This window comes from Aegilops tauschii, chromosome 7, assembly GCF_002575655.3.
Source record: "Aegilops tauschii subsp. strangulata cultivar AL8/78 chromosome 7, Aet v6.0, whole genome shotgun sequence".
Lineage (NCBI taxonomy): Eukaryota > Viridiplantae > Streptophyta > Magnoliopsida > Poales > Poaceae > Aegilops > Aegilops tauschii.
The window spans coordinates 477,882,997-477,896,419 of NC_053041.3; the positions used below are offsets into that span (position 1 = coordinate 477,882,997).

The 13,423-nt window shown below is 47.7% G+C and overlaps 1 protein-coding gene across 3 annotated transcripts; it reads right to left on the reverse strand.

Moving 5' to 3' along the window:
- Window positions 1-350: 350 nt before the first annotated feature.
- LOC109750435 (ABC transporter C family member 8) lies at window positions 351-6,922 on the reverse strand. 3 transcript variants are annotated; one of them, XR_002229897.4, is made up of 13 exons: window positions 6,598-6,922; window positions 4,511-6,459; window positions 4,089-4,409; window positions 3,926-4,012; window positions 3,223-3,837; window positions 2,951-3,115; window positions 2,530-2,824; window positions 2,228-2,442; window positions 1,837-2,142; window positions 1,511-1,574; window positions 1,162-1,401; window positions 826-997; window positions 351-723 (listed from the first exon to the last, which is right to left on the reverse strand). XR_002229897.4 is itself a non-coding variant. In XM_020309391.4 (12 exons), the coding sequence occupies exons 1-12, from the start codon at window positions 6,650-6,652 to the stop codon at window positions 888-890; spliced, it is 4,422 nt and encodes a 1,473-aa protein (XP_020164980.1). In that variant the 5' UTR covers window positions 6,653-6,888; the 3' UTR covers window positions 539-887. The 3 variants fall into 3 exon arrangements, 1 of the variants encoding a protein (XP_020164980.1); XR_002229896.4 differs by having other exon boundaries at window positions 351-726; window positions 6,598-6,888; XM_020309391.4 differs by having other exon boundaries at window positions 539-997; window positions 6,598-6,888.
- Between the last annotated feature and the right edge of the window lie 6,501 nt (window positions 6,923-13,423).

The window sequence follows — 13,423 nt, forward strand, 5'->3', positions numbered from 1 at the left end:
TGTTCAGCATTTCTGTTGTTAGGTGCCCAAACCACTAAGACTAATTGGAGAAATCTGTAACTATGCCCGTAATAAACTGGTTTGGTGGCTTGGTATTTTAATCTGGGCACATGTTGCTATGCTCTAAGGCACTGAAAAGGGATTTTAAGAAAAAACACTGCACAAACTCGCAATCATTTGAGGTATGGAAAGATTAATCAGTGCAGAGGCAGCCATGGATGATAGTGATTATGTTTTGTGTGACCCAATGAGATCGGCCCACTGCGCAGTATCAGCAGTAATAGTTCTTGCTGTGGAGAACTATTAGGAACATATGAAAAACTATTAGGAACATATGGATGATAGTAATGTTTTGTGTGACCCAGTGATTCTCAATAATTTCGAATTACTCATAAAATCCTAAAAGGTTCTTGGCACTATCTTCATTGTGGACAACATGCACTTCCACGCGGTACAGCCAACCTTATTTAGGACAAGGTACACAGTAATAATTTTTTGTCACATGCCTTGGCCAATCTACTGGCATCTTGACACTTCCTTTTCTGCTTGTTATTCAACAGTAGAACTCACATATGAGGTGTACCATATATCACACTAAAGGTGGATCCTTTATTCCCTTACGCAATGAATCTCAATATCCTTGTTGACATGCTAGTCTTGGAGGACTCGAGTCTATGCATCTTGAGCTCGTTCTCTCCATCAACCTTGCATTGTTGTTGATGCCTTCTTTATTTCCAGTAATTGAACCAACCAGCAAGGGAGGAGGACAAGGTCAGTCTTGTTACAGATGGAGTTCAAGAAGCTGGGATAACAATCTTTCAGTACCTCAAAAATCTTTGATTGAATCGCTCATCTTGTCTATCATGCCCCGACACAGAATGATAGAATCATGTGGAGTTCCGCTTGCAATTAGCCCAATACTCCGCCACAAGCTTAGCAAAGGCTGATTGTTTGTCTTCCAACAGCTTCACGGGTGTGTCATATTCTAGAAGCTTACCTGTAGAAGTCATCAGCATTCGTCATCAAATCTAGTAAGTCTAATTATCTACTTATAACTAGATCAGGTTTGATGACATTGCTAGTTTATCACTAGACACTATGGGTAATGGACCAGAGATTTCATCACTTGATACATGACTGAACTGTTTAAGTATAACGTACCATAGGAAAGTACCATGACCCTGTCACTGTCTGTCACAGTTGGGACTCTGTGAGCAATGGTTATCACTGTGCAACTAGTGAACTGCTGCCTGATGACACCCTGTAGGATTGCATCAGTTGCGGAATCGATGGACGCCGTTGCTTCATCTAGCACTAGAATTTTGTTCCTACGGAGGAGAACTCTGCCGAGACAGAAGAGCTGGCGCTGTCCAACACTCCAGTTATCGCCATCATCACTCACTGCCATAGGCCAGAGGGAGAAATCATTTTAACCTTCCGGTAACTCAAATTATTTGCTATGGTAATTCTTTTGTTCTGATAGAATGTTTAATATCTATGTAATACTTACCTACTGTATCGAGAAGAGCAGCAGTGCTGCTAATTGATCTCTTCAGCTGACACTTTTCCAAGGCCTGAAATGTTCAATGTAAGTAGTCTAGTCAGATACATGAAACTTGAAGTGCTAGCAATCTAGTAAAATTAAACATGATCAGATTGTACATCATTTTATTTTCATCTGTCTTTAAGAAAAGCTCAGATCTCCTATTGCTTATGAATTATGATAAGAGAACGTTCATTTAACATGATTCTTTTTCAGAACTATACTAGTAAGACTTTTTATCGCCTTTCTCGAACTACTTTGCATCCTTTTTTGCAGGAACATCCTGTTCTCACCTCCCATATCTCATCATCGGAATGCAGACCAAGGGGGTCCAAATTGTTGCGCACAGTTCCTCTGAAAAGTGTAGGTTCTTGGGGGATAATACTCAGTTTAGTTCTTAGATCCTTGAGACCAATAGAGCAGATATCCAAGTTGTCAATAAGTATCCTCCCGCCCACAGGATCAACGAGACGGAACAGTGAGCTGATGAGTGTTGATTTCCCGCTTCCTGTCCTCCCGACAACCCCAATTCTGTTTCCAGCAGGGAAGGTGCAAGTGATTCCTTTGAGAACAAGTGGTGTGTTTGGCCGGTATTTAATCTGCTCAGAAAAAAGTGCAAGTTATTGCAACCTATTATTATTATTCCCAGTTTCCATGATTATGTGCAAAGGAGATTATATTTACCTTCAAATCTTGTAGGTCTATTCTTCCCTCCTGTGGCCATGAAATTGGAGGCCTGTTATCTGGTATTATGGTGGGAGGCTCTGATGGAAGGTGCATATACTGCTTGATTCTCTCGACTGAAATGATATAGTTTTCTAGGTAGGAATAGTACCGTGTCAGGAAAACTTGTGCCGCGGTCAGGCTTAAAGCATAGGAGAGGCAAAGACCCGCAAAGCCTGGAGATATATTTCGCAAGTGTTCATCAAATCTGCAGACAGAGTTAAAAAAAAGGGATCTGTTCGCTGTAATGGTTATGCAGATACCTGGTGAAATCACTCCTGGAGGAACCAAAATAAGGAACAATGAAGATGTGAATATGGTCAAGCTTTGTAGTGCTTCCACTCTTATAAGAATCCACTCCTGCGCAGCAACCGTGTGGAAGAACATTGTCGCATCGTTGTCTATAAGCTGCAGGTTGTTGTGGATGAACCTGTCTGTTGCCGCGAAAGCCCTGATTGTCACCACACCAAGAATCGATTCTGATGCATAGTTCATGACAGGCGCCTTCGTTGTTCCATTAATTCTGACTAGCTCTCTGGCCGAGTCCACGTAGTACCTCTTCAATATTTGAAAACAAAGCATCAGATTTTAAACTCACAAGACACATTTCATCGGTCATCTCCTCTGGATTAATTTCCTGGGCTTAATTGCTTGGATCAATGTACAGCAAAGGAGACGACTTACCTGAACATATACCATGGATATTGCGACTGGGATTGCTACAACTAAGACTTGCCAAGTTACAGTACCCATGACCAGCACTGTCGTGACCACCTCGATGCCGCCAGTCACCACAAAAGCCATGGAGTAAGGTATGTCGAAGTCCAGAATGCTTAAATCTGATGAAGCCTGCAAAGAGATAAACCTTCGGTCAGGGATTCATCAGTACTACATAAATTACATTTAGCTTGCTATGGTTGCATCATTTGGGGAGCCATACAGTAAAGTAACCATACCCTTGTCAATATTCTTCCAATGGGCGTCGAATCAAAGAATGACATGGGGGCCTTGAATACAGAGTCCATTAGACCTGTAAAGAATGCTTTGGAGGCCTTGAGTCCCAGAGTAGCAGCGAACAGGCTTCTGAGGTAGGCGAAGCAGCAGCTGAAGATGGCGATCCCCGAGTATGCCCCAACCAGAAGAGCATTACTGACATTGATCTGAATAGCCACGGCCAGCCAATATGTGGACATGATTTGAAAGACTGTGAAAAGCACTTGAGCTGTAACCATCCCACAGAGAGGTAAAATGCCCTTGGAGACTTCTACGTAGTCTTTGTATGGCTTCCATCCGAGGTTGCCGATCCCCTTCTCCTCCTCTTCTGTGAGCTGGGCCACCGAAGGACCCCTCGTCGAGACTTCGATCTCGCTGGCCTGCCGCGTCGCCAGCAATGCGCTCGGCATTATACCGCCATCGAGCACCTGTTGCCCTTGGACTTGGTTTTCTTGGCTGGTGGTATCCAGTGCTGTGATTGAGGACTGGTGAGCTGAAACTAGCTTCTCAAATGCTGTCCCGGATTCCAGCAGGTCTGCGTATTTCCCTTGCTGTTTAACTTGACCTCCTTCCATTACCTGTTGAAACAATCACCGAGTATTATGATATAGAAGGATCATCAATTTTACGAAATTATGCGCAGCTAAGTTCAGAAGATCAACTTACCAGAATCCTGTTGGTTTCAGTCAGAAATTCGACTTGGTGCGTCACAAGAACAACGGTCTTCTTTGAAAGTGCTGTCATTACACAATCCTGTAAGAACATTGACATTAGAATTTTGCATGGCAGAAAACAAGCTGTCTGTATTACAGATTAAGAGCCCTCTTACATAGAAAAGAACTGCAGCAGTGTGCGCATCGACCGCGCTGAAAGGGTCGTCCAGGAGGTATATATCTGCATTGCTATAGACAGCTCTAGCGAGCTGAATCCTTTGCTTCTGACCTCCACTCATGTTGAGCCCTCTCTGGCCGATCTCTGTAAGGTCTCCATGATTGAAGTTTTCTATATCCTTGTCCAAAGCACAAGATTTGATTGCCTTCTCATACAGTTCCTTGTCGAAGGGCTTTCCGAAGAGTATATTGTCGCGGACAGTGCCACTCTGTATCCATGAGTTTTGTGAAACATATGCCAGTGATCCAAATACGTCAACCTGCAAAACACAATGTTAACATTCTTTTTTCTGAAATGGAGAAAGGAACATGACTTAATCATTCCATCTGCATAAAGAGCATATACTTTTCTGTCACTTACTGATCCTGATGTTCTAGGTATCTCCCTAAGTAATGCATAAAGGAGCGAAGATTTTCCTGAGCCAACCGCGCCACAGACGGCCACCTTCTCTCCTTTGTTTATGCTAAGGTTGACATTCCTTAGCGTCAAATCGGCCGCACTCGCATTCCAGCTGAAATTTGCATCTTGGACATGAACCCTGATATCAGAGTTATGTGGAGGCGCCCTCTCCGCACCCTCTTTGATCTCTTCTTCTATGAGAAATTTCTCGATACGGTCCAGCGACACCTTGTACTGGATCATCATTGTCAGGATCTCAGGAAGGAATCTCACTGGCTCAGCCATGACCCTCAGGGTGGCCAAGACCGTGAAGAGGGTGCTGGCATTCAGGGGGGCACTCCCCAGGATCGCCGTTGCGGTGTACATCACCGCAGAGACGACCGTCGGGGACATCCAGTACATGACGGCGCCGTAGGCCTTCTTCATCTGGGTCTCCCTCAACCATATGAACTCAGCGTCTCTGAGGGATTCGACCATGCTCCGGAACTTCTCCTCCCATGACTGCAGCTTGATGATCTTCATGCTGTTGAGCACCTCGGACGTGGACCGGAGCCTATCATCCTGTGCAACCATGAACTTGGCCTGGTACCCTTGCAGAAGCTTTGCGAACGGCATGTTGAGGAAGCCGAAGATGATCAGGGGGACTAGACCCGGGACGGCCCCGAGCCGGAGCGCCCAGAAGAGCGTGCCTACTGCGAAGGCGAGCTGGAGCGGCGAGCTCCACGCCATGTGAAACCAGCTGAGAGCGTCGCCGAGCCGGTAAGCGTCGACGGCAATGTAGTTGACTATCTCCCCGGTGGAATGGTTCTTCCTCCCCTGGCTGGACAGCTTGAGCTGCTTCTGAAAGATGGCCGCCATTAGCGCGGACCGGATGCGCATCCCGGTCCTTCTGGAGTCGAAGAACCAATGGCGCTGGGACAGCGACTCGACGAGCTTGATGACGAGGACGCAGCCGACGAGCGACAGGCCAAAGCGGTGATCCCTCTCTTCTTGGTAGCTGTACCGTACGAACGCAAAGAGCAATATAGGGGAGACGGCTATGGCCAGTGTTCTCATGAAGGCGTAGAAGCCGGCGATCATGATCTCCCTGAGGAAGCACTTGCACAGGACGAGCGCGAGCCTGTTGGATCTCCCGCTCTGCGCCTTGTCCTGCCGGTGGCGGCTCCATGCCTCGGAGAACCTATGTGAAGCTTGCTGTGCGCAGTCCTCGCCGGCGATGAGCGGGATGTCGGCGAGGTCCAGTGCTTTTGAGCGGCCGAGGCGGAGTAGCGGGTTCAGCCACGAGAAGGCGAGCTGGCTGAAGAGTCCGGTCCGGTAGAGTTCCGAGTCGTGAACTGCCTTGTCAATCAAGGGCTCCGACAGGCCGTCGTCGTCCTGGCAGCCACGGCTCCGCCGGAGCAGTGAGCCCAGGGCGCAGAGCAGGAGGAGGAAGTTGACCGCCCACGCGACACCCTCGGCGACGTCGAGCCCATAGCCCATGGCAAGGACCTCCGCATTGTACGCGGTGATGAGCAGGGAGAAGAGCGTCCACCATAGAACGGCCACGGCCCTGGCCGGCCTCGTCGGCTGGACGTGCAACGAGGCCGCCACGGCCACCCACACCAACCCCCTGACGACGGAAGCCGTGGTGACCGCCGCATCCGCGGAGCCCCTGAACGCGGCGACGGCGTAGGCCGCCGCGACCCCCACGCAGCACGCGGAGACGGCGGCCACCCCCCACCGCCGCTTAGCGCCGCCGCTTCTCCCCCGTCCATCCCACCGCCCCCTGACGCAGGCCGCGAGCAGCGCGGAGGCGTAGGCGGCGAGGAGCACGACATTGACGCAGTCGACCAGACCCCTCTGCACGCACGGCGACGCGAGGGTGAGCCCGCCGCCGTCCTCCCGCCCGCAGGTCCACGAGGGCGACCAACCTGCCACACGCACGCATCGAAAAGCAAAGCAACGGGCGATAATTAAGCGAAGCTGGATGCGCGGAGCATCAAGAATCTCCGGAAGGGTTTACAAGAAGAAGAGGAAGGGAGCTTCGTCCCGTGCGTCTTCCTCCTTACCGAGAGAGGCCATGGCCGGATCGCCCAGCTTATCGGCCGTCCCTGCGCCTCGCATCGCATGCAGCAGCGGCCGACGCGTCGCCTATTCCTGGGCAGGAGACGAGGAGGAGGGAGGCCACTTGTTTATAGTATTATAGCAGCACTAGCCCAGTGCAGCAGCGCGTGCGTTCACGTATATTCGCACGCGGGCACGGACAGACGGAGGATTTGTCTGAGATCGATAGCGGAAGAGAAGAGAAGACCACTCCGGGCTGTGGTGTGGTGGCCGGAGGACGCCCTGCAAAACTCGGATTTGTCCGCCGTCGCTTTCAGGCGCGGCGTTGTTGAGCCGAACTCGTGTGGGGAGGAGGAAGAAGAGCAGGTGAGGTCGCACGCTGGCGGCCTCGGCGTCTCCTTGTCGTTTTCCTCGTACAGGCACTGGTTGGTTCCGGCTGGTGAGTCTGCGTATGGCGTGACGTGGCGACGGAAGGCTGGCATGGCATGGCAAGGCCAGGCTAGGCGCATTCACTCCGTCGTGGCTACTGGTCAAGGCCTGGCACCAAATCGATGTGAGCCGTCAATTTTTCACGAACAATACAATATTGGGTACAATATTACTCTTACCTCTTGTGGAGTAAGATTTGTCCATGATCGTGTGGGGCTAGCATGAACTTTTTTCTTTCGCAAAAATAAGGAAATAATGTATAGCGCCATTAAAACATGAAGGCGAATAAGGAAAGATATATCAAGAAAATTTATTCTTGGGAGGAGAGATCACTAAATCTACCAAGAATATCTCCTGCTTATTTTGTTTTACGTACCATATCTATATGATCAAAATTACCCTCAATCGATCCACTGCTCTTAGAGCATTTACACCCGGACTTAGCAAATCCGGCTTCCTCTACGTCTGCGGACGCGTCCGGACCACCCCTCATATCTCATGGCCGACAGCCACATACCTCATATCTGGACTCTCAAATCCATGCACGTTCATCATACATGCCAATGCCGCATGTAAATAACAAATATTTGTATCGAAAATACATAGTTTTTACATAAAATTTATTTTTAAGTGCACAACTCAAACTTTAGCTCATTGGTTACCATTGTGAGTCCACGTATTCTCCACAAGATCATCGAGTAGCTATGCATGCACTTGATTCTCTCGAAGATCCCGATGCATCTGCAGAAAGTTCATAAGCTGATTTGCATCTTGATTTTCAGGGATTTGAACTTGTTCTCCATGCGCTTCAAATCATTGGTTTGCGCAACACCATCACCGTCATCCTCGACAACCATATTGTGCAAAATAACACAACTTTTTACCAGCTACCACAAAGTTTCTGATTCCCACATCATTGCAGCTCCACGAACAATTCCCCAACGAGTTTGAAGCACTCTGAATGCCCTCTCCACATCCTCCCTAGCTACTTCCTGCATTGTTGCAAAGTGGCTTTGTTTGTTGCCGTATGGTTCGGATATGGTCTTAACAAATGCCGCCCACTGAGGATAGATGCCATCGGCAAGATAGTATCACATGTTATAGTCACGATCATTGACAGTGTAGTTGCACGGCCGCGATTCCCCATTATAAATCCTCCTGAACATGAGAGTCTGGCATTCCAAAGAAAGCATGTCAAATTCATGCCACTGCTTTCAGTATGATGGTGGCCTCTTTGGTGTGACCTTGATACATTCCCTGCAAACTTTTGGGGCGGTTCTTCCATTGCTAATGCATACAATGATACAATCAATTGATCCAAGCATTCTTGTAAATCCTCTGGCCTCTCTAATAGCCAATAATTTTTCTGTGTCCTGCATATTTGGTTCTCTCATATACTCTGCTCCAAACACCTGCACCACAGCGCGGGCAAACTTGACAATAGTCTTCAGGCATGTGCTCTTCCCCATCAGGACCATCTCACCCACGGCATGTGCGGCAGTACCATGTGCAAGCTGTTGGGGAACGTAGTAATTTCAAAAAAATTCATACGCACACGCAAGATCATGGTGATGCATAGCAACGAGAGGGGAGAGTGTTGTCCACGTACCCTCGTAGACCGAAAGCGGAAGCGTTAGCACAACGCGGTTGATGCAGTCGTACGTCTTCACGATCCGACCGATCAAGTACCGAATGCACGGCACCTCCGAGTTCAGCACACGTTCAGCCCGATGACGTCCCTCGAACTCCGATCCAGCCGAGTGTTGAGGGAGAGTTTCGTCAGCACGACGGCGTGGTGACGATGATGATGTTCTACCGACGCAGGGCTTCGCTTAAGCACCGCTACAGTATTATCGAGGTGGACTATGGTGGAGGGGGGCACCGCACACGGCAAAGATCAAACGATCAATTGTTGTGTCCTTTGGGTGCCCCCTGCTCCCGTATATAAAGGAGCAAGGGGGAGGTGCGGCCGGCCAGGGAGGAGGCGCGCCAGGAGGAGTCCTACTCCCACCAGGAGTAGGACTCCCTCCCTTCCTTGTTGGAATAGGAGAAGGGGGAAAGAGGTGGAGGAGAGGAAGGAAAGGGGGGCGCCACCCCCTCTCCTTATCCTATTCGGACTAGGGGGGAGGTGCGCGCGGCCCTTGCCCTGGCCGCCTCTCCTCATCTCCACTAAGGCCCGTTATGGCCCATTAACCCCCGGGGGGTTCCGGTAACCCCTCCGGTACTCCGGTAAAATCCCGATTTCACCCGGAACACTTCCGATATCCAAATATAGGCTTCCAATATATCAATTTCCATGTCTCGACCATTTCGAGATTCCTCGTCATGTCCGTGATCACATCCGGGACTCCGAACAACCTTTGGTACATCAAAACATATAAACTCATAATATAACTGTCATCGGAACGTTAAGCGTGCGGACCCTACGGGTTCGAGAACTATGTAGACATGACCGAGACACGTCTCCGGTCAATAACCAATAGCGGAACCTGGATGCTCATATTGGCTCCCACATATTCTACGAAGATCTTTATCGGTCAGACCGCATAACAACATACGTTGTTCCCTTTGTCATCGGTATGTTACTTGCCCGAGTTTCGATCGTCGGTATCTCAATACCTAGTTCAATCTCGTTACCGGCAAGTCTCTTTACTCGTTCCGTAATACATCATCCCACAACTAACTCATTAGTTGCAATGCTTGCAAGGCTTAAGTGATGTGCATTACCGAGAGGGCCCAGAGATACCTCTCCGACAATCGGAGTGACAAATCCTAATCTCGAAATACGCCAACCCAACAAGTACCTTTAGAGACACCTATAGAGCACCTTTATAATCACCCAGTTACGTTGTGACGTTTAGTAGCACACAAAGTGTTCCTCCGGTAAACGGGAGTTGCATAATCTCATAGTCATAGGAACATGTATAAGTCATGAAGAAAGCAATAGCAACATACTAAACGATCGAGTGCTAAGCTAACGGAATGGGTCAAGTCAATCACATCATTCTCCTAATGATGTGATCCCGTTAATCAAATGACAACTTATGTCTATGACTAGAAAACATAACCATCTTTGATCAACGAGCTAGTCAAGTAGAGGCATACTAGTGACACTCTGTTTGTTTATGTATTCACACAAGTATTATGTTTCCGGTTAATACAATTCTAGCATGAATAATAAATATTTATCATGATATAAGGAAATAAATAATAACTTTATTATTGCCTATAGGGCATATTTCCTTCACAAGCATCCTCAGAGCAGCCCTGCATTTCTGCTTAGCAGAGAAAGAAAGTTGGCTGCAACAATCCCTTGTGAGCTTGAAGTAGTCATCGTGTGCTTCCACTCACTCCACAATGCGCAAAAACAATAATTTCTGCATGTGAAACGTCGACGAAACCATGGATCATCCGGAAAAGTTGGGTTCGAAGCAAAATAATCCTTCTGCAGTAGCCATGCTCCGGAGATTCTATCCCGATTGATCACTCTTCTCCATTTGATTAAGCCCTTGAAGTTCAGAATATGCTCCACCATCCGTTCCATTTCCTCTTGCATGCTCATGAGCATGATCATGCTCACTTCTTCGTCTGAATCTGACAAATCAAAGAACTCAGCTTCAATCATTTTCTCAAGCTCCGTCGGGCCATACTCCTCGTCCGATGGAGCATCGGAATTCATCGCTTCCCCTACAAATAAAACACAAAAAACTAGGTCGGACATTATATTGAACACAAAGAGCACAAAGGGCAACCCGATAGTTGCCGGACATACCAAGGTGGCGTCCGGGCTGGCGACGATGTCTGCGGCGGCGAGCACGGGAGAGAAGACTATTGTGCCGGTCCTGACGGTGCTGAGGCTCGGAACGGTTGCAGAGCAAGGGTGGCGGCGGAGATGCGAGACGTCTGGCGCCGAGGAGGAAGAAGATAGGAGAAAGCAAATGGATATGATAGGTCGAGGGGGTGGATTTGGTGTAATTTATGGTGGGTAGGCCTGTCGGGTCCGACGTGGCGAGCACGTCCTATATTTAGGCTGGATACGAGGGGTGCCGGTCAGTTCGGACGTTTGAGATATGTTACAGGCGCCCGTTTAGGTCGCTTTCTTTTAAATTGGTCACTGACCGCTTTTCGTCCGGACAATTGGGGCGGGTTCAAGGTGGCGGGTTGTAGTCTTGTAGATGCTCTTAGTAGGGCAGAGAGCAAACGTTTGGAGTAAAATTTTCTTTACTTTTTTAAAAAGAGGGACAACACCCCAGCCTCCGCCTCCAGTGATGCATACGGCCCCTCCATTACACATTTACGCATCATTTGTGCACCTATCATTGTACTGCATGTCTCGAGACGAAATCAAGCAAATTGATTGATATAAACAGCTACCGTGGAAATGACGTTCTCTGCGCTGGGGAAGAACCATGGAAGCGGAGAAAGGTACGCTGCGTACAAAACGTAGGTAGAGCCGGAGCCGGGGGCCAATTATACAGCGACAGAATTGAAGAGTGAGGCCTACGCCCGCAGATCACCAACGACCAAGGTAGTATGCGGGGTGCTTTCACAATTCAATGCAAGCAAGCAAGTGTGATTGCACTCGTCTGTAGGGATGAAAACGAAGTGAAAAAGGATGGAACTAAGTGCTATTACATTTATTTTCATATATTTTTTCAGAAGCGAAAACGAATACAGAAACCTCGGAAATGTATACGGAAATGGACATAGAGCGAATACAAAGCAGACATGGAAACAAAAATGGGCGTTGATCGGAACTTAAAAACCCCTTGAATCATAGAGAAATACACACAAAAACAAACAAAATTGTATGGATTGTTAACATGGCTACAAAATAATATCGTTATGTTAGCAACTTAGCGTAGTATTGTAATATTACTGGACAATTGCGTATAGGGTCAAGGTGAGTACATGTGTGGTAGTAGTAAAAGTTGGGCCTCAAATGATCCATTCTACTCATTGTGTCATTGTGTGTTGTTTGGTGGTTGGGCTACAAAACATCCATAGGTCTGTAGTCAAAACAGAAGTTTCATATTCACGGAAACGAAAAGTTCCATTTCCACGCCAGTTCCACCGGAACCGGAAAACACCTTCCATTTTTTATTCTATCTCCGCATAAAAAAATTCACTTCTGTTTTTGTAAATTTCCATTTTCGTTTTCATATTTCCTCTTTGTTTTCATTTTTTCTCTGAAAAATCAAAAAGTTTCTACTCCATTTTCAAAAAAAAAAATTCACTTCTGGTAGCTACACCGTCCGTGGGGACTCCCATGGGTGGCTCTCATTTTGGAGCTGTCGATCCGATCGACAGCCAGCTGCTCGTTTTTCACGAGCTGGTACCAAGTTTTCTTTGACAAATCCGCGTCTTTTGACAAGAGGATGCGGATACATACCAACTCGAATTAGTGTTGATGCTAGCTTGTTCGAAGTTGATCTGAAATGGATCAAAGGTAGACATGTTCCATGCATGTCTAGTCGTCTAGGTCTAGCTACCGGCGAAGTTTCTGCTGATTCACATGCGTTGTTGGCTTGTTGCCATAGGTTGATTAGAGTGGACTCTGCTGCGTTCCTGCCCAACAGCGGAGCGCCTATAAAGCATGAACTGACTCTGACACTTGGTTAAATATTCAGCGAAGCTCCGCCGTCGGCCACGATGCCCTATATATAGATCTGATTTTTTTTTCTTGAAAAGGGGGATTTCCCCGGCCTCTGCATCAGAGTGATGCATACGGTCATCTTATTAAAGAAATAAAAGGTTCCAACAAGGTTCCAAAGTCTCCGACTGAAAAGAAATAAAAAGCCAGCTCACACAGAGCTACAGAGGCTGGACACACAGACTAGCCAAGGTAAGATGCCACAACCGGCTGGCTAAACAAAAAGATAGGTAAACTAATTGCCTATCCTATTACATGACCGCCATCCAAACCGGTTGAAGATATCCCGAGCTACCATCTCCCAGCGGATAGATCCAGTAACCAAAAGCTCCCTGGCCTCCATCGGAGTGAGTAGCGACCACGAACGGATCACAGCCGTGGCTCGGAAAATAACCTGCAAAAAGTGAATACGTGATGTTCTGTTAAAAACCAAATCATTTCTGCAAGTCCAGATAGTCCACAACAAAGCACAAACTCCAACACGAATATGTCTCGCTAATTCAGGCTCAATCCCAGTGAGCCATGTCCCAAATAACGTAGTGACAGAATTCGATGGAGTAATATTAAACGCAATGTGAACCGTCCGCCAAAGTACTCGGGCAAACGGGCAATCAAAAAAGAGATGCTTGATTGTCTCGTCCCGATCACAGAAGCTACACCTCGTAGGTCCTGTCCAATTACGCTTAATCAAGTTATCCTTGGTTAAAATAACCTGTTTATGGACAAACCACATAAACACTTTTATCTTC

Coding starts and splice junctions, on each gene's coding strand:
- LOC109750435 (XM_020309391.4), bottom strand. CDS start 6,652: ATGCGAGGCGCAGGGACGGCCGATAAGCTGGGCGATCCGGCCATGGCC. Junction 1,402..1,510: donor TGCTCTTCTCGATACAGTAG/GTAAGTATTACA, acceptor GGCCTATGGCAG/TGAGTGATGATGGCGATAAC. Junction 998..1,161: donor GGTCATGGTACTTTCCTATG/GTACGTTATACT, acceptor TGACTTCTACAG/GTAAGCTTCTAGAATATGAC.